This window comes from Botrytis deweyae (genome assembly GCF_014898535.1).
Source record: "Botrytis deweyae strain B1 chromosome Unknown BDEW_028, whole genome shotgun sequence".
Taxonomy (NCBI): Eukaryota; Fungi; Ascomycota; class Leotiomycetes; order Helotiales; family Sclerotiniaceae; genus Botrytis; species Botrytis deweyae.
The window spans coordinates 345,961-372,693 of NW_024066235.1; the positions used below are offsets into that span (position 1 = coordinate 345,961).

Consider the following 26,733-nt stretch of genomic DNA (forward strand, 5'->3'; position numbering starts at 1 on the left):
TTTTCCACTCCTCAAAAACCCCCAAAGCACACCGCACTCCCGCAACTAAATCCCATATTTAAGACTTAGCAGCTTCCAACTCCAACTCCAACTGTCTAATTCTTTCACTTTGATCACCAGGACCAACTCTCATCTTCAATGTATCAACCTCTTGAGTCAATAGACCAATTTTCTCCGTTTGCGCCGTAATAGTTTTAGTTTGGGCTTCCAAAAGTTGCTTAATTTCTGCTAGGGAATCTTCGACGCCAACCGAGGTTGGGGATGGTTGAGAAGCACCAACCGCGGAAATGGGCCCGGAAGAGGTAGCGATAGTGGCGGGGGTAGCCTTTGCTGCAGGCTCGAATGATGTCGGTGTTGCTTGAGATACAGGAGATGGCTTTGGTGGGGTGACCTTAGTTGGAGCGGGCTTGATTGGCTCCGGCTTGGCTGCAGCTGGAACGGACTTCTGAATTGGCTTTTGAATCTCCTCGAAGCTGGAATTATCATCGGCTTCATCCTCATCATCATCTTGGAATTTGGAGGCCATGGCAGAAATGGAACCCTTTTGTTCAGACATAGTTGGTGGAGGTGCTCTTTGTGCGACTGGAGCTGGTTCAGGCTCTGCCTTTGGAGGTGCGGTCTTCGTTGGGGCTGGAGTTGGCGCTGGTGCAGCGACAGGTGGTTTATAATCGGATGGTACCTCAACTGGGGCGTTTCCCTCATATACACTTTCCAAATCGATCTTGGCAGGAATTCCATCTTTACCAGCAAGCCATTCCTCAGCAGTAACTGCAGGTTTCAAACCAATCGCAGGTGGGTAAATATCAGATTGAAAGACTTCGGCACGGCGAGGAACTGTGAAAGAGATAGGCTCCACATATTGGTCATTGACGGTTTTAAATCCCTTCATGACTTCGTTCTCGTGAACCTGGATTTTGGTTAGAATAGGTATGTGAAAGACACATAATGCCAACCACTTACATTAATACCACGTCTGGGAAGGAATGCGATACCACGTTGTTGATCACTAGACTTATATTCGGACAAAAATTCGAACTTGTCGTTCTCATATTCATAGTATCGAATGTTACCGTCACTAAAATTGTTAGCTAATTTCTTTCCGGTACCTGCCTATGAACTTACCCTTTGCCTGCCAAGTACAGACATTGAGTACCATCATCTAGATGATCGTTAGTGAAGATCCAACATGATTCATGAATGTAACCTACCCCAGAATGGCATGCAAACACCCGAGATGGAGTCCAAAACAGTGAACCCTCCAATTGGTTGCTTGGCGTTACCAACATCCCACAAAGCCAACTGACGATCGCTCATCTTGGAGAATCCGGTGGTAGCCACGCGATTATGTTCTCCCATCCATACGACTCTGCTATTCTTTGCGCCAGTATGTCCCGGTCCTTCGTGTGCAGGTCTTTCTTGTCTAGTATCCCAAATGCGTAATTTCTTGTCTCGAGAAGTGGTGGCCATAAGAGCTCCATTTGCGCTCCATGATAAACTTTGTACAATATCTCCGTGCTTCAATGTCAAAGGTGCTTTCCCGGTGCCGATGTCCCATAGCTTAACTGTGTAATCTCCAGATGCGGATGCGAGAATGTTGTTTGCCGCGGGGTTGAATAGAACTTGTCCGACTTTCCTGCAGGTTATTAGAATCAATTCGAGCCTTCGGTATTATCGGCACATACCTAGAATGACCTGCCAACTTGCTGACAGGCGCAACATCGACGGGTTCTTCAGAGTCTTGATAGAGGGAGAACCCTTGAGGAACCTCCCATATAAATACCTTTCCATCATCAGATCCGGAAGCGATAATGCGATCGTTGAAAGGGTTCCTAATTCAAAGATGAGCGTTTATTCCAATCTGCCACTTTATCAACCACTCACCAATCCGTATCAAGAACCGGTCCAGTATGACCTCGAAACAATGGAATTTGTTCTGGCAGACGACCCTTTTCATTCAAAGGAATAACAGCGAATGCGCCTCCACCACTAGCTTCCCAATTGACCGAAAGATATTCAGGATTGGCCTATTTTCGATGATGAGTTACCTTTCTTCCTCAAATCTACATCACTTTTCCAAGTCATTGGTTTCCCACCTTGATTAAATTGGTATCCCATGCATTGCGACTGATGTGCAAGTTATCGTAGCACGCCTCCTTCTTGGACGATTTACCAAAGACATGTCCTATTTGAACGATCGGTCAGCGATTGCTCTCGTGCCTCTCTCCTGGGGGATATTGTAACAAGGCTTACGATATTTCGACGCGCGCACAAAACGGCCAGCCATCCCGGCTCATACAAATGCTATGGGAAAAAGAAGGGGATCAAAGTTATCGAAATGTAGGCAATTAAGAAATGTTGAGGAGGAAATTCAAAAAAAGAATGTTTTAATTCAGTTTGTTGTTTGTTTTTGTTACCTGTGAGGGGATGATTATGCGAAGCTCATCCAAAAGTGTTTTGATGATGCTATCTATCGCTTTGCAGGCTGTAGGTAATAAATGATGGTGAAACTCAATTTCTAGCGGCGAATGTTGCAGTTTCGCAGTTTCGCAGTTTTGTAGTTTATTAACACTTTCAAAAGACTTGCTGCGCCCGCCAAAGATTACACGGGGTTTTAAAGTTCACCACAATGGGAAATCACGGGCCCCTTGTCAATATCGTCTCATATTAAATATGAGGAGAGTCGAGACAAAGGGAATGACTTCAACCCCTTTTTTTTCCTATTGATGATATTCTTTCATGAACTGCATTAATTTTATCTATTCCGTACCAAGCATGGAGTACGAGTTCCTTGCTATGGTTCGAACCCACCGACTTCCTCCTAGCGCCCACTTTCTGCTGCATAATTCCCCACCAACCCACCAACGACTCTGAGTACCTAGCTGGTATTCCTCCACACCTTGAGCAGAGAACATATACTCAAAAAATCGCCCCCTCTTCAACAACATGCAACGGACGCGTGGTCTAATGGTTATGATATTTCGTTCACAGCTTGTGTACATACGTTCGAATCCAGTTTCTTGGGTTCCTGCACCGAAATGGTTCTGAGTTCGATCCTCAGCGCGTTCATCTCTTTTTGCTCTTTATTGCTCCCCTCTGATGCTGTTTGGTGGTTGAGCGTGTTTTTGAAGCACAACGTCTATGTCTTATTGATATGACTCCAGCTCCGAATGGTTTTCGAGGTTTGTGCGGTTTTGTCTTCATTGACCTCGGAATTGGTGGAATGCTTTATTACGTAACATGCGCACGGATCATTGCCTCATATGCTTCAACGACGGACGAAATAAAGTTGTACACCAAGCCAAGCAAACCTTATAGTCACTAGGTAGGTAATGTTCTGCTTTGGATTTGATAGTGCAATGCTTTCAATGTTCCAATTCGATTTTGATGATCAAAACCCTTTGGATGTTCCAAGCCCGGTTAGATGTTCAAATATATCAGTGTTCTAAGCCAGATCAGATGTTCATGCCGGATGGAAAGTTCAAGACAGATCAGGTATTCAAACTCTATCAATGTTCTAAGCCAGATGGAATATTCAGATACCCTGAATATTTTGAGCTTGTTTAAATGTTGGAATTCTTTCAATATTCCAATTCTGTCAATGTCCCAAGCCAGGTCAGATATTCAGAAGTTCTATCAATATTTCAAGTCGGTTTAGATATCCAGGATAGATCGAATGTTCAAGCCAAATCAGATATTCAAACACGTTCGAAGTAAGAAGTATCTAGCACATGCAGATCCTTCGGTGGAGGAGCTTATGCATACGATAAATGATGTGGATTTAGCTAAGGAAATTATAGGGGGATGGTCAGGGAGAGCAATGGAAATGGTTTTACATGAGGATGGTTGACAAGATGTTGGTGACAAGTTGTTGCCGGATATACCATCTGAGTATGGAGTGAAAGGTTTATATCTGAACTTTGTCACTATTGTAGGATTGAAATTTATCCAAAACATCGAAGAGTTTATGGAGGGATGGCTAGTGGTGCTGCTGGTTTGAAAGGACGAATCTCTTAACATCTAAATGTTGCAGCACATCATGAAATATCGTCGTTCCATTATATGATGATGGACTTACCTGGATCAGTATCGGAATTCCGGAAATTTGCTCAATATAAGGGCGAGAAAGGTCTTGCGTTCTTTTTGTTGACAGAAGCATGTATGATTGCGATCTTGAGGTTGTATGAATCGATATCTTTACAGGAACAATTACACGGGTAAGGCATTCCTGCTGTTGTATACAAAAAATCGAAAGTTGGTTTGAATGAAGAACCAGGTCTTCATTTCGCAGGATGGAATAAGGAAACTGCAGAAGTTGCTCGATTACAGATACTTAGAAAAAGCAATCTCGTTGATAACAACAGGAGAACTTGTATCAATCAAGGCAGTACCTCGTTTGAAGAGAATATCATTCTCTTTTTTTTTTCGGAACACATGGTCAATATCTCAATGTCCTTGCAGAATTTGTATCCAGAGATTCGGAATCGTACAGCAGCAATCGCGTTCATTGATCTTGCACCAAATGAAATACATACTCATCCATGTTACAATTTCGATTCTTCAACTGTCAAATTACAGCAATTTGGTCTATGGATACAACTAGGGGATGAGAATACGACAGGATACTGGATTGAGAAGTCGGATGCTATGATATCTTTGAAAACAAGCAGGTTGTCAAAGGCGAGCGAAGTGAAGATCACTTTTTTGTGTGAGGCAATATTGAAATTATATGGACTGGGTGGTTGATTTATCTAGCGATCCAAGTTTTTTTGTTTAGTTCTTGATGATTATCCTCAGTATGATGATCTCCCTTTCATTCAGTATTTATCCTACCAGCGGCGGTAGCAGCGGCCTCGGGAGTAGCAGCGGTAGCACCAGAACAGAAGAGTTACTGCGAAGCATTCTCCACAGATATATATGAACAATACAAACCACACACCAAATGCTGTTTGCAAACGAGCATTTGAATTTCTAACTTGGTATGAACTTTTCATCTAATTTAAAATTCGAATCTAATTTGGGACATTACCATAATTGAAATATCTAATCTACTCAGATGATTCGAGATATTAATAAATTCGAAATATCTAATCTAATCTGAAAGAAATATAAAAGAATTCTGATATTCAGCTTATATCAAATTTTATCTCTCAATACTCCTCTCCTTCTTCTGACCCCTTCTTCTGATTCATTTTGTACTCACTCCACCAGCTCCTCTCCTCGTCTTATACTAGGTATTCACTCGCTATCTAGAGAGTAATTGATTTCTTTGATTTTTCTTATTCTATATTATATTAAATATTTAATTCCTATTTATTTATCTATTTATCTATTTATTTATTCATCTATTCATCTATCTATCTATTCATCTATTCATTTATCTATTTATTCATTTATTTATTTATTTATTTATCCATCTATCCATCTATCCATCTATCCATCTATCCATCTATCCATCTATCCATCTATCCATCTATCCATCTATCCATCTATCCATCTATCCATCTATCCATCTATCCATCTATCCATCTATCCATCTATATCTAATAATAATAACATTAACAAAACCCCTAACCCCTAATTCATAATCTACAATCCATCCCATAAACAATATCCATACCTACCTACCTATCTACATAAACTCAACTCCCCCTCTTTCCTCACCCCTCCCAATTCTTGGCATTCGCTTCGCTTCACCTCCGTCTTCGTCTTCTTATTCATGTCAAGAGTAAAGAAAATATCAGATCAGAGGTGTATGGTTTTGTATTGTTGCGGAGTCTAGCTTTTTCGATATTCGAATTTCTCTTTGGTTGGTTGGGTTGGATTAGGATTTGTAATAATGATTACACATCTTATTAGTATTCAAATCGAGTGCTACAACTAAAAATCTGGGGGTTAGGTTATTGAAGACTGCGCAGTTACTTTTTTTGATGTAGTGAATCAGAGTAGTTGAAGATGTGATCTGATTGTTTTAGAGTGTATTATTTGGATTGATATTTTGGAGATGAAGAAGATGGATAGTGTGGGATGTGGAAATGTGGTGGTTTTATAGTGAAGGCGACGTAGAGCTGAGTTGTTGCGGATACATGTTGTGGATACATTTAAGATCAGGAAATGTGTTTTCATTGGAATGTTAACCAAACGATTGTTAAGGTTGTCACTTATATTGAATCAACTATTAGAGGGTGTTTCATTGCAGATATATATTTCATTCACAATCTACCTATGTACATATGTTCGAATCCACCATACGACCATAGGGAATCAAGAATGGGTCGTTGCCCAAATTTCTTGTGCTGATCCACTCCTCGATCAGATCAGCACGTATTTCACGGTGCCAGTCTTGAGTCCGGGTATTTCAAAATGGTTTGAAATGTCTGAGCAAGCCCTCTGCATGTGAGTGGCATTGCGTTTCATGACAAAAACCTTGCGTACTTCGACATGTAGTTGCGGTGGTGTAGGCGACAAGTTCTTCTCTGGCGAGTTTTCCTTTCTCACTTGGGAGAGTAAGAATATCCTCGAATCTATCTCGCTGATGTTTGGAGATTGTTTTCGTTTTGTCTCGCGGATCTCTGGACTGTCTCTTGATTGGTGATATACCTGTACCTAGGTATTGCTAGGAATATATTGTTGTTGCAAACGTTGTTGAGAGGAGTTGAAGTGGTTGGAAGGGTTGTAAGCGTTGAGAGGTTGAGGAAGCTGAGGAAATTAAGAAAGATTGAGGAAGTTGAGGAAGTTGAGGAAATTGAGGAAATTGAGGAAGTTGAGGAAGTTGAGGAAGTTGAGGAAGTTGAGGAAGTTGAGGAAGTTGAGGAAGTTGAGGAAGTTGAGGAAGTTGAGGAAGTTGAGGAAAGTCGAAAAAGTTGAAAGTTGAGAAGGTTATTTGGAAGAACAAAGGAGAGCACAGCACAGCTATATGTACCTACCTAATAATTCTCAGCCCAGCGAGAATAAATTCATCTTTAGAAAGTGGCCGACTAGACCCTTTGAACGGAGACTCTTTTGATCATGTGACCGAACACCTTGAGAGCACAAGCTAGACTATCAATTCGTATCAACCTGCTCGTTGTCCCAATTCGTATCATTATTCCAATCTATATCAATATCTCAGTTTATATTATACATTCACTCTCCTACTTTCAGACATCATTATCTTCTTTCCGCTTGATAAGAGAAGACCCATTCTTGACAATATTTCTTACAGTGATTTTCCGCATCACTTAGTACCAGGGACAAATGCTGCTGCAATAGAAATTTGTCCTCTGCCCTGCACTTCCCCTCCGGCAGGATATCGTGCCTCCCATCTCATGTTACGATCGTTCACGATCATAACAAGTTCATACTCGACTTTGTAGTGTCTCTTTGCTCTTACGCCTTCTTCTGGTTCTATCGGTTGAATAAGATTCTGCTCCTTCAGAAAAGTCATATCTGTTTCAATGATACCGACCACTGTTGCTCCTAAATACCCATTCTATTAGATTCGGGACCTACTCACAAATTCATCTTCCCTTACGCGCCTTTATTTTCCTTGTGATTTTTTCGGTAGTGTGATTTCATTTTGTTGTCGGAAACACAGAGGTACTCTTTACACTCGAATCGTGTGCCTTCTCTTGCATCAAAGATACAAAAAACTTGTAAACGATAATCTTTATCTGTAGGAATCTCGTCGCCTTAAAAATGGTGTAAGCAAATTGTCTGATTGGCCCTGGTCTGTCGCAAACATAGATATTGACCTTGTTGATGAGCCAGTAGATGGTATATTTCAGGTATTTTCTACCATCTAAAGGCTCAAAGTATGGGCGTATCCCTCTATACGCAGGAAATTGATCCGGTTCATGTTCTTCGGTACACAGGAATCCATAGCTAGATCGGCTGATACGCTGTGGGCCGCCTTTCTTATTCAAAGCCCGGAGTACTGCCCCCGAGGAAACAGTGGTTTCGCTTCTGTATCTATGATTAGTTATAACAATGCAAAGGATAACTCTTGGGAGCCTACGGAGCTGATGGGAAAACTAGTTTAATCTCATCGTTGCGGTAATTGCGTATTGCTGCGAGTTGTTTTTTTTAGATAGGTTCAAAGGGAAGGAGATTCCCCGAAGCCTCCAATGAGGATCACTTTCTATTTAGCGAATTAGACTCTTTGAGTTACTTTCCTCCTAATAATAGATAAGTTATAACACACCTCACGGTTAACCCTTTCTCTTTTGCGCCATCTAATTGGGCTTTCATCAAGACTGCAACCCTCTCCAAAAGCGGGTCGAAGATTTTCTTTAGGTCAGCACTGCATTGCGTGTCAGAAAGGCTTGATATCTCATTTCGTTCCATCACTCACCATCCCATCTTGAGTCGATTGTTGAGGAATCGCTTGTCCGGGTTTTTATTCGCTCTTGAGCCAGGTATGTCAATCCATACTGTTGGAACGTTGTCTGCCGCCACATCGACATTTCTTTTCACATCATTTTCAAATCTGACTAACAACTTATCTATAATACCTTCAATTGTGGAGCGATTGACCTCAAGGTAATCTTCGCCTCGAAGTCTGGCACTCAGATGTTCCCGGAGCGCCTCATTCAAATAGCTAGAGCCACAGAGATCGCCTACATTACTCAGTATACTGTGAAGAGATGTTGAATGAAATCAGAACTTACCACCAGCTTCAACACCCTCCGCCTTTACTTTTAAGGGGCAACTTTTCCCAATAGTATATGTTATGGTATCGACCGTACCCCCACCAGCATCAATGAGAACGAATGTCTCTCCGGTCTGTGAATGTAAATTTTATCGATTTCGATAGTGGCAAGGAACCCACAACTTACTATCATTGGAGTAGTCCCGCTGGCAAGCATATAAGCAGCTGCAGCTTCGGGTTCGGAGACGATAAATAGATTATCCACGCTGTCATTCTCCACCCTTCCGAGACCAGACTCGCGCATGGCTCTTTCCATATTCTTTTGCATTCTTCTGGTAGCTTTTGGCGTCCAAATTGGAGGTACGCAGAGCACAAACTCTACGGGGATGCTATCCGTGAACTCATGGTGTTTGATAAGCTCATTTTTAGTATGGAACTCAATCCGAAGAAGAGGGTCCCAGAAAAAGATCGCGAAACAGTGAGAAAAACGTGATTACAGCACAATAATGTTGAACAGAAGAAAGCGCTAACTTCTTAGCTACTATACAACGAACAAAGTCAGAAAATGCATAACGAGGAAGGAAAACGTGTAATTCAGGACCTTAAAGATAAAACTGAGCGCGCCCCAAGTGAACAATTAGGTTTCATTGGTGACGAACTTGACCCATCTACTGAAAATAAGAAGGGTGACAATGTCTACGCCCTACCCTCATTAGAGAATAGCGAGCTCTACGAACTCGCGCCTTTTGGATGGAGGAAGAAACCTCATCAGTCACAGGAAGATTTGATTTCTTCTCCCACCACGCGCGAGCGGATTCACAGAGTCGCTTTGCGAAAAAAGGACGAAAAGATATTGGAGCTCCAGGAGGTAGTCAACACCAAGGAAGAAAAACTCGATGTACTTCAGACGAAGTTAGACTCCTATAGATTGGTTTAAGAAAGACAGCAGGAAGGCAATGATTCCATTCGACTTCTTGTCTTCAACCTACAGTACTAGGGCACAGCTGTTTGCCGAACACCGAAATCACACCAAAATTCATATAAATTATCTATATATTTTTCAATAATAATATAGATTTTATTTAATATATTTTATATAATTCTATTCATTTTTAATTGAAATTTAATAAAAATTAGATGGTTGTTTTTTAAGATTTTTATTTATTATAGAATTTATATAGAAAGTTGGTATAATTTGAAAATATTGAAATTTATTAATAAAATGAGCGAAAATCAAGAACTGTTTTTTTGATTTAGATTCAATCTTATAAATAATAATATTCCTATATTTTAAAATCAAAAGAATTATAAATTCTGAGTGTTTCATTATATAATAAAACTATATTTAAAATTCTAATCAATTTTAATGATTTTGAATATTTTATTTTTATTTATACAAATAGGGCAAAATAATCATTTTTGGTGTGATTTTTGAAACCGACGAACAGCTGTGCGCGGTTACTGTACATCAAGAAATTGAACATCTAAAAGCAGCGAAAGATAGCTGTCGAACAATGGGAACATTCACCAAAGTAGCGGGAAGACAAACCCAATCTCGAAATGAAATGCAGATTGAAAGGAAGATTCCAATCATGAGACGTCTTATGAAGAACATACTTGGTGGTTGCGACGATGACGCCACCCTCAAAATCCCTGATTCTGAAGTCCCAGTTGATTTGAGTGCGCTCTTTTCGTTTGGGTTCGGGTTGGCTGACCAGACGCGTATAAGCAAAGAACAAGCTGCAGCCTTGATATCAAACCGTCCGCCATACTCCGTCATTGAAACTTTGGTAGAAGCCGCTGTCTGTACTTGGGTATTCGAATCCACCTTTCCGAATTTCGAGCAGAGCCCCAAGAGTCTGAGCTTACTCGCGACATACAAGAATATTATCGCAACTCAAGGTAAGCGAATACTCATATAACCCGGCGCTTAACTCTTCGTTTCTGAAAGCACACGCGGTGCTTACTCCCGAGCGGTATGAGCTAGTAACTATGTACCTGGTACTCTGTTCGATCCACAAACCATGGACGTCGAAGTGATCGAGGCGCCGACCAAAAGTCCGACCAAAGAAGGCCGTGTCGTCCAATACTGTTTGCACGTTGCAATTCAAGCATTTACTGAAGAGGCGGTAAAGAATGCAGACTCAGTCTCGCAAGCGACGATCCGCTATAAGAAATTCACAAGTAAATTCGCCGCGGAACCTTTGGAGAAGATAGGCTTAGAACCAGTGATACTTGCCAAAGCCATAGTTGTTTTGAAAAACTGAACTAGCTTTAGGTGTCAATTTTTGCTTGCGAGAAGATTCAAACACTTCGCGATTCTTGCGTTTACAGGAAAAGGCGCTTTCGACGTAGTAGTAATATACCGGTAGTTTTGTTGAGCCCCCACTTGAGAGTCGTTGATAGGCGTTCCGAGTAAAACGCTTTTTTATTATATCATTGGGGTCAGATGTGATAGATATGTTTGATAATGGGTACACTATATGAATGAGAGCTTGTGTTTTCATATCGGCAAAGTCAAAGAATTAGAATTTCATTCAAATCTTCAGGCTAATCTTTCACTTGATTTGAAATTTCAGCAAATTTGAGAGACTCAATCCATTTGAGATTGTTATAACGCTAGTATATACCCAACAAAAGCCCTCAACTCCTAAATTCCCTTGCTTACAAAAGCGCATCATCACCTCTATCCCCATTAAGCTTTGCCTTCGTCATCTCGCTCTGTCCAGCCACCTCATCACTTCCGACCGTCGCCAAATATTTCTTAAAGTTATCACTCATCTCTACCACCTTCTCGAAATGATCCCTTCTCAATTCCACTTCCACTTTTCCATCCTCGTTTGGCCCCTTCTTTGTCTCTGCTTCATATTCGGCTAGTGCAACTGCGGTTTGGAACGCATTGCGGATCTCACGACCATTCCAATCAATATCTTTGAGTACCTCATCTGAGAGGATGTAGCGCTTCGCAGCACTCATGATGGTGATTTCATGTCCGCGTTCTAATCCTAGCTTGGTGAAAAATTGAAGCCAGATTCTCTTACGGCCTTCGCAGTCTAGAGGGCGGTAACCAATGTACACGTGGATACGAGAGAAGAAAGCTGGATCAAAGTGTCCCACGCGATTTGTAGTGAGGAAGAGAATACCTCTGTAGTATTCCATCGCTCGTAAAAAGACAGATACGAGTCCGTTACGTGTGAGTTCGGAAACTTCACGACGCTCGAGATACACATCGGCTTCGTCGATTAACATGACGGCGCCCCAGATTTCGGCTAGTTTGAACCATTTGCTGAGGGATTCTTCGACGCGGAATTCATCAGTTCCGATGTCACCACAGGTGAGTGAGAGGAGAGGTCTTGATGTGAATTCGGCTACACATTCTGCGGTGTAGGTCTTACCAGCACCGGGAGGACCGTGCAATAAGAAGATTTGCCCTTCTCCTTTGTTGGGGATAGGATCAGCTGACCAGGTTGTTTCGCTTCTGCCAGCTTTCTTGGAGGAAGTGTATTTGTGAACGAGGGCTTTGATCATTTCCTGCTTTTCGTTTGGTAGAACTAGATTTTCGATAGCCGAAGTGTAGAATTTAGGAGGTTGACAACAATCGACGTCGAGAGCTTGCCATTTCTTAGACTTGAGATCGAAACCCATGATACGACGAGGACAGAGGAAGTACTTGTGTCGTGAAACAATTCCATTTGCATCGGTTTCGGCAAGCGAAGGTGTTTCGCGAGGTTCGATATTTTCGTATTTGCCCCATCTTGTATTGGCTGATGCAGCTAGTCGTTTAGAATTACAATCTGTACAATTGCAGTTATAGTGCAAATCTGCAAGAATACCAGAATCGTCATCATCGATACCGAGGACTGGAGCTGGGTGTTTCTGTGTTTCTTGCCAATCGGCGTATGTGTAGAAGGCACTTTGATCAACCACAACACGACCCTCATGGAAACGTTTTGGCTTTTGCTCAACGGGCATACTGAAACCTCTGTAGTCCATTTGTTTACCCATCAACATACTGTAGAATTTCTCTCCACGATCTTCGAGTTGTTTTCGTGGAGATAGGGCAGAGTTGCTATCGATATAATGGGCAGGAATAACCTTTAAGGATGTGACTTCGCGCTCGCCTTCAAACGGCGCGATGGTGACCTCATGAGATCGACGTCCAACGAATCGGCCATCGAAATCTAGATACCACATCTTAACTTTGAGAGGTGATGGCTGTCCTGGTCTGGTGTTCTCTGTGGAGTTTTCACATCCTTGAAGAACGAAACCAGCGCGTTGCTCGTCGAATTGAGCGTAGACATCCATTCCTGGCTTGAACAGCATCCATAACATCTCAAACGTTACTACTGGATTAGCTCTAGCATGTCGGTCATCCTCCAACTTTAACTTCTCTTCAAAGTTATCCTCAAGATACTTCTGAAGAACGCTGATATGGTGACTGGCTTCCGCATCGTCACAATTCTCTTTGTATTCTTGAAGTTCCTTTCGGTAATGGACAAGAATCCCGTAAGGTTCCTTGATTGAAATAGTGTCACCGAGTAAAGATTGTCCGGGATAGTATTCGACAATGGATCTTAAGGCTTTCATGATGTGTGGAGAATGAATAATGAGTTCTTTCTCTTCCATAGATCGTTCGTCGAAGTCATTTTCGTCTTTCATCTCTGATGATATCACATTTTCATCATCCTTGTCCTTCTTATTCTTTTTCTTGCCATAGATGGTAGGGAACCAAATAGTAACACTGTATAAGACTTCTAGAATAGGTATTTCTGAATCACGATATCTTGAAAATGTTAGTGTCTGATGGGGGAGCCAACAATGGATTAACATACGTGGTTTTCTTCAACTTATATGGTGCTGCCAACTCCTTTGTTCCTTTGATTTCACCGCCTACATCCTTATACTGGACTTTGTACAAGATCTCTGGGCATTTGATATCTTCGTCCTTTCCTGCATCGCTTGATGCTTGGGTGGAAGTGGTAGCATCCTTCTCGACCTTGACGACTACATATTTCTCGCCATCTTTACTTGGTATCTCGTTGGAATGCATGATTGAGGATATTGTGGAGAAGTGAGAAGTATGTGATTAGGTATTATGAAGAAAGAAGAAAAACGAGGAGGATGAGGAAGTATGAGAAAGGATATGAAGAATGGGATGGATTGAACTGAGGAGTCTATAAATATTAAAAGCTGGACGGTTCAAGCAGATGAGGGGATAGCAGATCTGGTGAAGTTTTGATGAGATTTGTGGAGTACAAGTGGTGTTTACATAGGCAGCACTCGCCGCAGCAGTCAGCCCGCAGATGAGCACCACACCAGCCTTCTCCCATTCGTTGAAGATAGCAATACATTGCCTGTCCAGTTTCTTGTCCACCCCGCCCGCATTGAATACTTTGACTCACCGTGTTGTCTAGGCAAAGGATGAACGTTTTCATTATCGGTACGTACGTGAATGTGGCGGCTCTTTGTATGCAACTAGTAGCCCTAGGTGGTTTTTACGATATTTGATTGGTCCAAGCTGGTCTCGCGAGGCAGATTAGTGGATAAATGTCTGGGATCTCCGCTATATCGCTCAGCCGTAGATTTACGTGGGGTATCATCAATGGCCCCGAATCCTTCAATGATATCCGATCATGATCAGTGGTAGGTAGAATTACGAGCAAGTACTGCAGTTACGAGGGGAGCACCATCTCATTGATAGATAGATACCTGTATAGAGGAGTTAAGATTGGTTAATAAACGTATTGCCATTCGGTTCTTAAAGATGACAACGGTATTGAGCCATTGAAGGTTGAATGTTATCTGAAATTCATAAAAGATAAGTAAGTATTGATTGTCCAACTTGATATGAGACAATTGTATACTCTCGTTTTGTGAATAGAGTTAACAATCATAAATTGCCTCACCTTGATCTTTTCGAAAACCCTAATTATCATTGCAATGTGGGATGCTTCACAGGAATTGTCAACTGTGCCTCGATTTGCAGGGAGCTTCCGTACAACACAAAGATTCCACAACAAAAATCTTGCTGTGTCGTGTTCCCACTGGTTCCTGTTCCTGTTCCTGTTCCACTTTCACGATGATACTGGTGGTCCGGGCCGTCTAGCGTATAAGTAATAATGAGTAATAACTCGTGTTCACGTAAAACCTTGGAAGACAAGGCAACCAAACAGATCGTGGCCGTGCAGCATCAGATAGCTGTGATCGTGTCAAAATCATATATTCGCGATTGAAAAACTCCTCGTTGCCCTGCTGAAAGAGTTTGCATAGACTTTTCAGGTAAAGTTCTTGAGAATTTCTGCATCGTCGTCCAGAATACATAGTTACCGGTCTGGGCAAGCACTTGGCTGAATCTCAAGTCGATATCACGGCTATACACAGTACTCGATATATCAGAGCCCACTCGGACGTCCCAAATAGAGAAGATCCTGAACCCATTGACAGATTCACATCTTATGGTGGAAGCTCTCGCGTGGTAAACGAAGTTGATTTGCTCGAATGATCGGGCTTTTGGTTAAGATTAGCAATGACCTTAATTGGCGCGCTGAAAATTGAATATTCGTGTCCGTTGTTCGAGTGTATAACGGTTGACGATGAATGCCTTGGTGTAGAGAGATGAAAGGATATTGCTTTGATAAACAAGCCTCTGAAAAAGACTTAATGTTGTTGTACCGACAAGGCTCTCACGATATACATCATCTTTAATTGTATAAGAGAGGTTGTGTTTAACAATACCTATGATGTAGATGTATAACATCGACGGTTATGGAGATCACATAGCCAAATACCGTTTGTAAGAATCAAACAGAACCAATATATGGTGAAGAAAGCACAATATTTTGAGATTTGCATAACCGGTTACCTATCTAGGTAGTATGTTGTGGCAGTGCTACCTAGCTAGAATCGGATGGCTGAAGTACTGGCTGGTGGAGCTAAAATTAGAGATAATCGGACCTAGACATATATTAATCCGGCAGAATCTCAACTCAGTCCAGTCGGCCACAATTTCCCCCTTCATCATCGTTTCTTACTCACTCCATTTTATACCACGAAAAAGCCATTTCCAACCGTCACCATTCTCGTAACGCAATCCAAGGGGTTTTCAACCATCTCGAAAACCCAAGGATCGAGAATTGAATCCTTCCGCGAATGCCTTCCTTCCCGTCTTGCAGATCATGCAAGCAAATAGGCTACCCATTTATCTCGTTGGATTTATTTACGAGCACTTCCGGTAGGCACGATACCAATCCAGATATCTATCTAATTGTTTCTATATTATCAAAACTTCCACTTCTTTACTATATACACATCAGATCTATGCGAAATCAAAGCCTTCTTCTTATCGCGGTCGCATTCATGGTCATTTGTTGGCCCTTGGCCTTGATATCACCGATCCATCAATAAAAGGAACCCCCACCAAATGTACCGAATCTATTTCCTCCTCCAAACTATTGATTTGAAGATGTAACCATCATACATTACTGTATCATAGCCTCAAAGTAGTTCTTTCTTGATTTGGTAATCAAGCCATATAAATTTCACAATTATCATTGGTAAGGTAGTAAGCCTTACGGTTCGTTCCTCTACAGAATTCTGCACGAATTATTTAGCCTGTCGTTTATGATGGTTCTTCAACTCGATCTTAGAGATATACGCCAAGTCTGACGTGCAGACACTGCTGCGCCTATAATTGTTATGATTTTCGGTGGGATATCCCACTCTATTTACTCTATTATTGGCTATAAAGCCTAAAAGTGTGCGCCAAACCGCAGTGAAGCGCTTAGCCGATCTTCATGGAGGGTTTATCTCGAGTTGGTGGGTGATATCTAGGAAGACTCGGCCAATTTTTGGAATATATTTGATAATTTTTTTTTCGTTACATCCTTAGATTCAGCCAATGTTCTCCTTATCCATGCCTTGGTTGTATGGAGTTTCAAAGTTTTTATATTCCTTTACCCTTTTAATTTTAGGTTTGAGCATTTTCTAAGAGTGATATCATGGTCTATACTGAGTCCAAATTTTCACATCTTTCATACTCTACCGTCGGTCATGGTAGGACGGATTCTCCAACATTCATCGATGATGCTTTCACTCCTATATCCGGAATTGGCGTTGCCATACCCTATCCCGTTCTACAACGAACATTTTTGTTGGACCCTACGCCCCCACCAAGTCCAGTACATCAGAAATTCAAATATCCATCATCTGCCCCTTCATCAACAATACAAGGACAGCAAGATCTTATAACATTTGACAAACTTCCAGAATGGAGCCAGGATAACCCCCATATCCACACTGGATATCGACAAATATCTCATTCTGCTTCCACCTGTTTACATTCCTGTTTCCAAATCCATAATGAAACTTTCAATATATGGTCTCATTTCATTCCTTGTATCTTATTCATTATTCTCGAAGGCATTATTATGTATTATCTCGATACGCGCTACCCTAATGCTACGATCAAAGATCGTATTATCTTCTCATTTTTCATTCTCTGCGCAACGATATGTCTAGGCATCTCGGCAATTTTCCACTCCCTTATTTCACATTCTCAAAAAGGCCGCGACCTGTGGCTAAAACTCGATTATGTGGGGATTGTCTTTCTCATCATTGGATGCTTCATTTCAGCTGTATATATGTCTTTCTTTTGTCAACAAACTTTACAATATGCTTATTGTGGAATGGTAAGCTGTCTCTCCTTTTTCATTCTCTTTACTTATGAAATGGATAGATTCTAGCAATGTCAAGCACGGCATTAGTTTTTCTCCTCCTACCAGCTTTTCAAGGTCATCGATGGCGTTCTTTTCGTGTAGTAGCTTTCTGTGCAACAGCTGTGTCAGTTCTTATTCCTTTCATTCATACAATAGCGCAGTCTGGATGGGACAAGGCGATGGAGCAATCGGGTATGCCGTATTACTTCGCAGAAGCATTACTGCTTTTAGTCGGTGTTGTTTGTTTTGCTGTACGTTCTCGCCTTCCTGTTCGCTGTTTTTGGAGGGGCAAGTTGAGAAGACTAATAGGAAAATAGAAACGATGGCCAGAATCGTGGATTCCAGGTAGTTTTGATCTATTGGGCAATTCACATCAGATATTTCATCTGCTGGTTGTGTTGGCCATGGTGTTGCATTTGGTGGGACTTTTACAGGCGTTCAATTATAATTATGCGAAAGGGGAATGTAGAGGGACTATTTCATAGAATGGGTTTGATATATATGGAGTTATGGAATGGTAGGAAAGGAGAGGGATTGTATCATAAGATTGTATTATATGTATGGAGTTGTGAAACGGTTGGGAAATGGGAAAGGGATGTTTAAATTGGGAGCGATGGTTTTGGGCTGTGGTTCACACATCAGGATTTCATTGTGGTAATGTTGAGACGAATTCATGATGAATGGGATGAATGAGACGAATTGGAATATAGATATGGGTATGGACCAATGAATATACATTGGATTTGATTGGAAAAGATAAAGTAGGACTCATATATCCTCGAGGAATATTTTGTGTGATTTATGAGGATTGGAGATGAAAGGAGATGGGAATGAGGCTGAAAATGTGGAAGTTATTTTATTGCATCTTGAACTTAACTCGGAGGCTGCAATGACAATACCGAAACAAGCAATCAATAGCCCTCTCAAAGTGATATTTGGATTGATGTGAGTAATAGTTTCAATGACATTAATCCAAATATTCGAGCCCACCAATTGGTACTCGCTCCAAGCACGAATACAATGCAGCAGAGACATGAGAAGAACACATCGTATGATCTTAAAACATACGTCTTTTCCCTTCGTTTTCTCTGTACCATCATCACATGCGCAACTACGATCAACCCCATTTTACAAAAACTACGGAGCCCAAAACTATCGTCCAAAAAGACCTAGGAACGCGTCCCGATCTTCCACGTTATATCTTCTTCCGTGTCCATGTCGTCCGATCACGAAAATCATGACTGTAATGGAATCAACCTGCACACGAGATGCTGATAAATACGACTTGACATACAACGCTCTAACGGACCCATATTCCCCGCGTGGGGTACAGATAATGTATCACGACGGAACCACGGCTTCTGGAACGTGATTTTTCCTTCCGTTGTCCCGCATACATGTTCCGTATATTGAGGCTATGGAGTTACGCACCGGATGGTAATGGGAAAATGAATTAATCCATGCCACGTTCTCATCACATGTTGAAGAATAATGTTGTGTTTTCGCGACCTCGAATGCTAGAATGCTTTTACTAGGTCGCTTCATGTGTACTCCGTATCGATAGCATGAGACGATGCGACTACAAGAGGAAATGCGGAGAGCATGACTGAAGATGTGGTACCAATTACGTGCTTGCCCAACAAGATCCGAACACATGCCCATCAATGTACTGGGGGAAACAAATCGGGCGCGGAAGAATCGATTGATGGTATCATGGTCGGTATCTTTCGGTATTGGCAATGCATTCGATGACTGGCTGGTTGTGCCTGGGGGTTCGAGGATCTTTCTAGAATACACCATGATACGATAATATCCCATGTGTTGTGTTGGTGTATGCACAAAGGGTGATTAAGGGTGGGGCAGCTAAAGGTACAGCAAGGACCTGGTGGACCTACAGGAAGGACGAGGACGCCTTATGTGTGACGACCCAATACCATAGCCAACCATCAAAATCAAAGGTTTGGTATACGCATTCCCATGATCAACGAGTGTTTCAATTGCTAAACAGCAATGGGGAGTGTTGGTCACATCCACATCGTTTCATCAGCACATTACGTAACAAGGCCTGCATTCGCTCGCTTTTCGCTCGCTATTCTCTTGCTAAGAATCATTCTCTCGTCACACTGGGTATCACAGGTACTCTTTACTAAATCATACCTCCGGAATAGAATTGTCATGCCAATGATAGCACACTCGTTATATCATTACACCGATACACGTGTCAAGAACATTTCACAACGCGCAGCTGAATTGTCCTCCTCGCATGTTCTGTTGGGAGTGTTGGCGTTAGCCCCTGAATTCTACTCTCACATCATCCAAGTCCAAGTGGTGGTTAAGCCCGAGAGAAGAACAGAAAGGTAACTAAGATGCAAGGACATTATGCCCAATTCTACCTTTCAGGGCAAGATTTGCCACCTAAAGAGGCACGGTTAGTTCCGGTTGTGCAACCAATGGAATACCTATAAAGTTACATGGCACTCCTGCATTATGACATACATATATACCACACACTCTGATATCTCCTAAAAGTCCTTGATACTGTATTGTGATATCATACTCGGAGCAGATCTCAGCATACTTATCAATTCTTATATCTCGAATCAATTCGTCGCCTAATTAATCCAACGTTGCTTGTTATCAAGTACTTTTCATCTAGAAGCGTCTCTTTCGCATCTGTTCAATTATTCTCGTGGGATTAAAATACTCAAGTAAATAAAGAAAACAAGGCTTCATCAAAATCATTAAATACACCATGGCGAAATCATCAATCTCATCCTCATATTCATCTACACCGTCATCATCTTCCTCGTCAGCATATAAAGTAGGACCTTCAAAACCATCCTCGTCAACCTCATCTTCAAGGTAAGTCATACAAATCGTTTCTCTCTCTCTCCCATCAAGATCAGCATTAACACGCTTTCCAGCGCCCACCCTCCCTCCTACAAAATTCTCTCCACCCTAATCTTCCCAAACACCCCTCAAAAACATCACACAGTTGGCCGGGGCACACCTGGCAACGGCATCACTCCCTGGATGAACAGTGGTGATCTACGAATTCTAGGGGGACGAAGAGGAAAATTGGATCAAGTGGATCCGGAGAGTTTGACAAGTTTTTGTTGATCTTGCAGCAAGTGAATTATTCATCGCGATGCGGAAAGAAGATCGTGGGAGATGAGTAGGTGGACCATGGGAAGGAGCACAAAGTTAAAAAAAGGGAAAGTTACGATTGTATGAATTTTACGAGCAACGACCTGGAGTTATGCAAATGGGAAGGAAAGGAAAGGAAAAGAAAAGAAAAGAAAGATGGAAAAGTGTTTATTTTTTTTGGTGCATCACATTATTTGGAAGGGCGTTCTATGACCTAGCTTGAAGCTTCGCATTATCAGGTTTAGGTTTGTGGGTTACTTTAGGATAGAGAGTATGTTCCATAGCATATTCTCACGATCGGATTTGGTTCGAGGTTTTGGATGGATGGGTTAGCGAGGAGTTTGGAAATTAGGATGTATTTCTATGCTTCAAACGATTAATGATAAAGATACCCCGAGACTATTCGAATTCATTAAACAATTTCTATATGTGAAAGAGACGCTTTGAAGTTGTTTGCAAGCCCAATCACAATATTCAAATTGTCTGAGACAAGGAAATCAATCTTACATTAACTTTGCCGATCGGTATACCATGGCGAGAAGTAATATCAGATCAGACATGCAACAAAATCTGCAACCCGGCCTCCGAATTGCCACGAGATCTATCGATGTGCAACAAAATCACTGAAATTATATTTAGAAAAATGGGGCACTGTCATGGCATGGAATAAGATATGCAACAAAAAATATGCTAATGATCGATCGGTTATGTACGTACGCTCCGCCACGAGAATACCTCACCGCTACAACAAAACAAACACAGGTTTGAATCAGACACTAACTTATCACTACCTGGGTACCTAGGTCTAGATTAATTTTGGTAGTTTGTAATGCGATGGTGAGAACTAGATATGCAAGAAAACCCAATGTAGTAAAGTGCTATTACAACACGTGTTTACACCGTGGCAAGGTCTCAGATATGCAACAAAATGTGAAGATGTTGGTTGCGTTGGTTGGATTGCATTCGGTCTGCTAGGTTTAAATGCAATGCCCCCATGGCGACGAAGAGATGTGCAACAAAAGAGGTGAATACAAGAGATAGGAATGTTTAATAGCTGAAAATAGGGGGAATCCCGCCACGGGGGATTGCAGATGTGCAACAGGACTTTCTTTGAAGGGTTGGGTTTGGGTATAGCTTTGCACTACGAGGTCTGAGCAGGTGAGATCCCGCCACCGGGGATTGCAGACGTGCAACAAATGAGCTGGATGTAAGATACGGGAGGAGATCAGGAGCTAAAATAAACGCTATTTCCCGCCACGGGGGATTGCAGATGTGCAACAAATATCTGTTAGGTCTGAGGAGTCTACTAGTTAGTTCCATAATAGTGGTATGGGATGTAGTGACGTAGTAAGATGTGCAATGAAAACCCAAAAATAATCTATAGAGTTATCCCCCCCCATATATATACATTTAGAATCAAGTAGTTTCCGGTTCCACCGTGGCAATATTGAGATATGCAACAAAAGCGTATATGTTCATTCCATATTCCACTATAGCAAGCTATCAGATACACCCTAGAACTTCAATATCCGATCTTGATCCATCGGATCCAGGCAGTGTTCCGTCTCATCATAGTAAGATTACAAGATGATATATGGAATAGAAGTCCAACATGATATCCCACCGCACGAGAGGTTCAGATGTGCAACCCATCGCCCGATATTCAAGAACTGGTCTTGATTTGATGAGTTCCGCCATGGTCCAAGTTTAGACATACAACGAGAGCTAGATATTGTTTTTATTTCCCAATGTCTAACGTGAATATCCATGACTTCCAATTCCAGCATGGAAAACGACGAGATGTGCAACAAAATCCTGTCAAGTCAGAACCTGATATTCCACCATGGGATGTTGGAAGTTCTCTGACACGTTATACAAATCTAAATCTAGGGACCAGTTCCACACGACAACATTGATATACGACGAAATTCTCAAGATCGAAAGAGAATCTCATATTCCGTCGCGGAGAATCTTCAGATGTGCAACAAACTGTCTATTCGAGATCTAGGTCTGTGTTGAAGTACTATCTAGTCCCACCATGGAACAGTATCAGATATGCAACAAAAATCCCAAAAGGTCAATATTCCATTATGAAATGGAATGGATGGAATCAGATATGCAACAAAAGTGCAAACCCAATCCACTTCCCACCACGACGGATCGCATCCGATCTGGTTATGATCTAACATACCACGGCGGAAAACAAGTAGACATTTGACCTCCATCGCGACACGAATCCCGGACATCAACAGGTTCTGAGATGCCATCATGGGATTAGAGGGAATGCGCAACCAAAGTCCAAAAAACAAACTATGCTCCACAGCGAAAGACTTTGATATGCAACAAAGGGTCAAGAAATAACACAACCTAATTCCACGATAGAAGATTTCAGACATGTAATATAGCGTGATCGAGGAGTCCCGCCACGGGAACATCGGGGACCAGCGAAATACCACCGGGGGGACAGACGAGGTAGAATGAAAAAACCAAATTTGGTTTATGCCCCGTCGCGGGAAATTATGAGATACGCAATAAAATAAAACCAAAGTACCTACTGACTACTAATCTTCCACCACGACAGAATTTCAGATGTGCAACAGAAGGAAAGGTGTAGATTCAGGTTCAGGTTTTGGTTTAGGTCCTGGTATATACTTGGTTGTAAGTTTTCAAAACTATTTTTGGAAGATTTCAGGAAGCTTTAGCGAGTCGCGTGTCGCATCTTGCGACAATCTTCGCTCGTCTTCTGTTGTATGCCCATCTCTTTCAACTGTATCGTCCGTACCCCCTATCTTAAAACTCTCTATACATAATAACTTCCCTCCCATCTACCCCACAACCCTCTCCATAAACAAACACCTAGCCGTCCACACCCTCCCCTCCTCATCCTTTTCAGGCCACATCCCATCCTTCATCCCCACAACCCTATAACCCCTCCTAGCATACCAATCCTGTCTCTCCACCGGCTGCTTCTTTATTTTCAGCGCCACATTCCGTTCTTCCTTCCCCGGATATTCATTCGCTATAACTTCTAGCAATAATTTTTTCGCAGAAATCGGGGGCGAAGAGGCAAGTGTCTCGATTGTATCCATAGTTGCGCGACCTAGACCTAAGCTGCGCATGGCGCCGGAAATGTAGAGACCAGATATTTTGTAGGTGGAGGAGGGAGAGGAGGAGATGGGAGAGGACGGTTGGACTTCGAGGGCTATGTGGCCGATGGGGAGGAAGGAGTGGGGTGGTGAGGGAGGGGTACGAGGGAGTGCGTTGAATGTTGTTGCTGAATCGATTAATGGTTCTGATTCCAAGGGGAACTGCGTTGTGTGGAGCTTATGAAGATCATCGCGAGCGACGGTGGTAATTGGTAAAACCTTAGAGCATGTTAGATTTAATGTAATAATCGGAACAGAGAGATACGTACGATCCATTGAAGAGTAATAGCGCCCCGTCTCTGTTTTTCTCGCCATGATTCTACATATTCCGAGTTCCAGGTACAGGCTACTCGTTGATTGAATAATCTCTCGACATGGGATGGAGAGTCTGGATCCCAAGGAATGAGGTCGACTTTTGCGAATTTGGGGGAGGGGGAGGAGGGGGTGATGGAGGGTATGGCCATTGTTGTGTACTATGAATGGGCAATGGAAAAGAAGGAGGAGAACAAGAATAGCGATTTAAAAGGAATTCGTAACTTAACTATACTATCTTACTCTATCTTACCTTAGCTACTTATAGACACTATCTTACCTCGACTACTTATAGACATTATGAAATGACTCATAGATTGCTTATAATTGTTATCTAGTGATAATGAGGATTTGACTTCCACACATGATAATCCGCATATCTCCTAGAATATGCGAGATCGAAATGTGACATCGAGAGAATGGGGGAAGTGTCTCCTAGCTTTGATGAACGAGATCTAACCGTAAGCATATCGGCAAGTCAGACGTCCAATTGCATCTTGGTCATTGTTACTGGATCTGTAGACCCGGGGAGGATACTCAATCAAGACCTACCTATAGTAGCAGGCATTTTGATCGAGTCATCAGAAATTGAGGAAGGAAGTCAATGAACGTGGAAAGCTAGTTGTTGTGATGTCAAGTGTAGGGTGCGTGAAGTGAAGGTTCACATTTGATGCCGCCGATTTTAAGTGGGTCGGATTAGAGATCAATGATTGGTTGTGCTTCCACCAATTTAAGACGACCTATTTTCCAGAAATTCCGAAGAAGATGCGGACAAGAGGCTGGGTGTTTGATATTCAGGAGAGAAAAATAAACGTTTTAAGTCACGATGAATCAATTGAATACTTGACTTTATATGGATATCAAGACTATTCGTGAAATAAATGTAATTCTTGCCAGAGTATTGTGTGCATATAAACGTGCGACTCAATGGCTCATATCTTCAATTGAAGTGACGTGAAGTCTATCTAGAAAGGTCTTTTTCCGAAACCAGTATCATCTGGGTGCAATTCTGCCTCCCAAGCCCAATTTCCGAAACGCCATCGCTATGTAAATGTAAAAGCAAATCTTCAATCATAGTTCCATAAACAAAAGATATCCCCCGATGAAGAATGAGAAGAGTATTCCCTCCACATCGTCTATAACCAGACCAAGTTCCCAACTGCGACCACTCCAATCATAGCCCACATCCATTCCCAACTCTTCCACATCCCCAAACCTAGAGAACTAGCACCGCTTTTGGAATCACTACTGGAATCACTACTGGCGGTTAAAACACTCGTACTGACGTTTGTCCTTCCGGTAGTTTCCCCATAAATTCCATTCATGATATCCGCGGTGTCGATACTAGGTCCTACGTTGAAGAAATCTACCAGGATAAATGTTGGTTTGATGCCCCACTCGCTCTTGCATTGTTCTGCCTGAGTTCCCAGTGCACCTGTTGTGTCGGTAGCGGCGGAGTTGGTTGTAGTGATGTTGCTTACATCTGGAATTGTGATACCAAATGATTGGGCTGTGTCGGCAAAATGATTGATGAGACCCATATAATTAGATGAGACAGCGGCGGAGGCAGAATCGACGCTGCTAGGACGTTGGAGAGTACAATTGAAGGCGTCTAGAGACAGAACCCCAAAGTAGGTTTCGAATACGTATGTAAATTCTGGAAGGAGATATGGATATGTGGAATCATAGTCAATGCTTGCAATGAAAGTAATCAATCTCGTATTGGCAGTGATGAGGGTTTGAAGGGTTGGCCAAGTAGCGATTGGTGCGGTGGTAGAAGTAGGAGTATAGCCGTAAGTATCGATACCGGAAGATGAGAAGACGGATCCGAAGGTAGCGGCTGATTCGTCGTCGGAGTTAACAAGGATCAAAGTGACAACTTCGTTAGTATTGGCATCCATCCATGTTTTAATTTCCTTAAGAAACGACTCAAGACTACCACCGTCGAGGAGTATACAAGCTGTGTGACATAGTTCTAAAGTTCCGTTCGAGTTATGAACCTGTGCTTGAAGCAATCTAATACCGGCAGATAGAGCAACAGTAGCATTGTAGAATTGATTCCCTGATGTTGAATACCCGGTCGTTGAGTCTCGAAGGAATGCAACGTCGTGGGCACCCATATGTGTTATGTTGTTATAGTTTCGACTACAGAGTTCTGGCGAGTTATTACAGGCGGTTGTGCTTGTTGATACTGCTGCTTCAGCGACTGATACGGAACTAGCTGATGTTGCAACTGCAACAGATATCGACGACGATGATGATTCTTGACCTCCATATCCTCCATATCCTCCACCACCATTTTGAGGCATGGCCTGCGAAGAGCTAACCAAAGAAAGAATTGCCGCTGCGGCAAATGCAAATGACCGCATATTTAATGGAGTAAGGGATTTCCACGAGAATGAGATAAAATCCTTCGTTCGAAAAAGTGGTAAAGCTAAAAACGTGTTGCTTCTGAAGAAATCTGACAAAGAAAACACCACAAGTGCTCAACAACAGATATATGAGAAAATTCAAATCCCCCAAAATAAAAATAAATCTTGGAAAAGAAAGAAAGAGGCTTCAAAAGTATGGAGAACTTTTGATCAAAATAAATAGATTACCCATATATGAAAACTATGGAATACGTTACGGCTCGCCTCATTCTACTGCGCCTCGTTGCCTCTTTCAATCAATTCTCTTGAGATTGTCGTAAGCCAACAACATTACGAGTCTTGGAAAAGTGGACCTCATCCGTATTTGAGTAAGAATTAGAAAGGAGAACTTCCAATCAATACTTCTAGATCTGCAT

General features: G+C 42.0%; 7 protein-coding genes across 7 annotated transcripts; 2 read left to right on the forward strand and 5 right to left on the reverse strand.

Annotated features, from left to right (window-relative positions):
* Positions 1 to 58: 58 nt before the first annotated feature.
* EAE98_009495 (uncharacterized protein) lies at positions 59 to 2,284 on the reverse strand (the record flags this gene model as incomplete). Its single annotated transcript, XM_038957116.1, has 8 exons — positions 59 to 907; positions 961 to 1,075; positions 1,123 to 1,159; positions 1,209 to 1,633; positions 1,683 to 1,829; positions 1,882 to 2,024; positions 2,094 to 2,182; positions 2,251 to 2,284. The coding sequence occupies 8 exons, from the start codon at positions 2,282 to 2,284 to the stop codon at positions 59 to 61; spliced, it is 1,839 nt and encodes a 612-aa protein (XP_038806589.1).
* Positions 2,285 to 7,213: 4,929 nt separating this feature from the next.
* EAE98_009496 (uncharacterized protein) lies at positions 7,214 to 9,122 on the reverse strand. The gene is made up of 7 exons (XM_038957117.1): positions 8,814 to 9,122; positions 8,646 to 8,760; positions 8,330 to 8,594; positions 8,180 to 8,278; positions 7,994 to 8,112; positions 7,580 to 7,941; positions 7,214 to 7,455 (listed from the first exon to the last, which is right to left on the reverse strand). The coding sequence occupies exons 1-5, from the start codon at positions 8,952 to 8,954 to the stop codon at positions 8,010 to 8,012; spliced, it is 723 nt and encodes a 240-aa protein (XP_038806590.1). The 5' UTR covers positions 8,955 to 9,122; the 3' UTR covers positions 7,214 to 7,455; positions 7,580 to 7,941; positions 7,994 to 8,009.
* A 910-nt stretch (positions 9,123 to 10,032) lies between these two features.
* On the reverse strand, positions 10,033 to 13,889 carry EAE98_009497 (uncharacterized protein). Its single transcript, XM_038957118.1, has 2 exons — positions 13,459 to 13,889; positions 10,033 to 13,409 (listed from the first exon to the last, which is right to left on the reverse strand). Exons 1-2 carry the CDS (start codon positions 13,674 to 13,676, stop codon positions 11,291 to 11,293), a joined length of 2,337 nt encoding a protein of 778 aa, XP_038806591.1. The 5' UTR covers positions 13,677 to 13,889; the 3' UTR covers positions 10,033 to 11,290.
* Positions 13,890 to 15,578: 1,689 nt separating this feature from the next.
* Positions 15,579 to 18,223, forward strand: EAE98_009498 (uncharacterized protein). The gene is made up of 3 exons (XM_038957119.1): positions 15,579 to 17,313; positions 17,361 to 17,591; positions 17,658 to 18,223. The coding sequence occupies exons 1-3, from the start codon at positions 16,624 to 16,626 to the stop codon at positions 17,823 to 17,825; spliced, it is 1,089 nt and encodes a 362-aa protein (XP_038806592.1). The 5' UTR covers positions 15,579 to 16,623; the 3' UTR covers positions 17,826 to 18,223.
* A 1,490-nt stretch (positions 18,224 to 19,713) lies between these two features.
* Positions 19,714 to 20,932, forward strand: EAE98_009499 (uncharacterized protein). Its single transcript, XM_038957120.1, has 2 exons — positions 19,714 to 20,202; positions 20,265 to 20,932. Exons 1-2 carry the CDS (start codon positions 20,093 to 20,095, stop codon positions 20,458 to 20,460), a joined length of 306 nt encoding a protein of 101 aa, XP_038806593.1. The 5' UTR covers positions 19,714 to 20,092; the 3' UTR covers positions 20,461 to 20,932.
* Positions 20,933 to 21,836: 904 nt separating this feature from the next.
* Positions 21,837 to 24,224, reverse strand: EAE98_009500 (uncharacterized protein). The gene is made up of 2 exons (XM_038957121.1): positions 23,903 to 24,224; positions 21,837 to 23,852 (listed from the first exon to the last, which is right to left on the reverse strand). The coding sequence occupies exons 1-2, from the start codon at positions 24,095 to 24,097 to the stop codon at positions 23,313 to 23,315; spliced, it is 735 nt and encodes a 244-aa protein (XP_038806594.1). The 5' UTR covers positions 24,098 to 24,224; the 3' UTR covers positions 21,837 to 23,312.
* An 857-nt stretch (positions 24,225 to 25,081) lies between these two features.
* EAE98_009501 (uncharacterized protein) lies at positions 25,082 to 26,314 on the reverse strand (the record flags this gene model as incomplete). Its single annotated transcript, XM_038957122.1, has 1 exon — positions 25,082 to 26,314. One exon carries the CDS (start codon positions 26,312 to 26,314, stop codon positions 25,082 to 25,084), a length of 1,233 nt encoding a protein of 410 aa, XP_038806595.1.
* Between the last annotated feature and the right edge of the window lie 419 nt (positions 26,315 to 26,733).

Bases quoted from the DNA above. Each gene is read 5' to 3' on its own strand.
- EAE98_009500 (XM_038957121.1), bottom strand. From the start codon at position 24,097: ATGGCCATACCCTCCATCACCCCCTCCTCCCCCTCCCCCAAATTCGCA. The intron at 23,853-23,902 runs GTACGTATCTCT...ACATGCTCTAAG, and splicing joins CTATTACTCTTCAATGGATC to GTTTTACCAATTACCACCGT.
- EAE98_009497 (XM_038957118.1), bottom strand. From the start codon at position 13,676: ATGCATTCCAACGAGATACCAAGTAAAGATGGCGAGAAATATGTAGTC. The intron at 13,410-13,458 runs GTATGTTAATCC...AACATTTTCAAG, and splicing joins TATAAGTTGAAGAAAACCAC to ATATCGTGATTCAGAAATAC.
- EAE98_009498 (XM_038957119.1), top strand. From the start codon at position 16,624: ATGGTCTATACTGAGTCCAAATTTTCACATCTTTCATACTCTACCGTC. The intron at 17,314-17,360 runs GTAAGCTGTCTC...TGAAATGGATAG, and splicing joins AATATGCTTATTGTGGAATG to ATTCTAGCAATGTCAAGCAC. The intron at 17,592-17,657 runs GTACGTTCTCGC...ATAGGAAAATAG, and splicing joins TCGGTGTTGTTTGTTTTGCT to AAACGATGGCCAGAATCGTG.
- EAE98_009499 (XM_038957120.1), top strand. From the start codon at position 20,093: ATGGCGAAATCATCAATCTCATCCTCATATTCATCTACACCGTCATCA. The intron at 20,203-20,264 runs GTAAGTCATACA...CACGCTTTCCAG, and splicing joins TCGTCAACCTCATCTTCAAG to CGCCCACCCTCCCTCCTACA.
- EAE98_009496 (XM_038957117.1), bottom strand. From the start codon at position 8,954: ATGCAAAAGAATATGGAAAGAGCCATGCGCGAGTCTGGTCTCGGAAGG. The intron at 8,761-8,813 runs GTAAGTTGTGGG...TTACATTCACAG, and splicing joins GCGGGACTACTCCAATGATA to ACCGGAGAGACATTCGTTCT. The intron at 8,113-8,179 runs GTGTGTTATAAC...CTAAATAGAAAG, and splicing joins GAGAAAGGGTTAACCGTGAG to TGATCCTCATTGGAGGCTTC.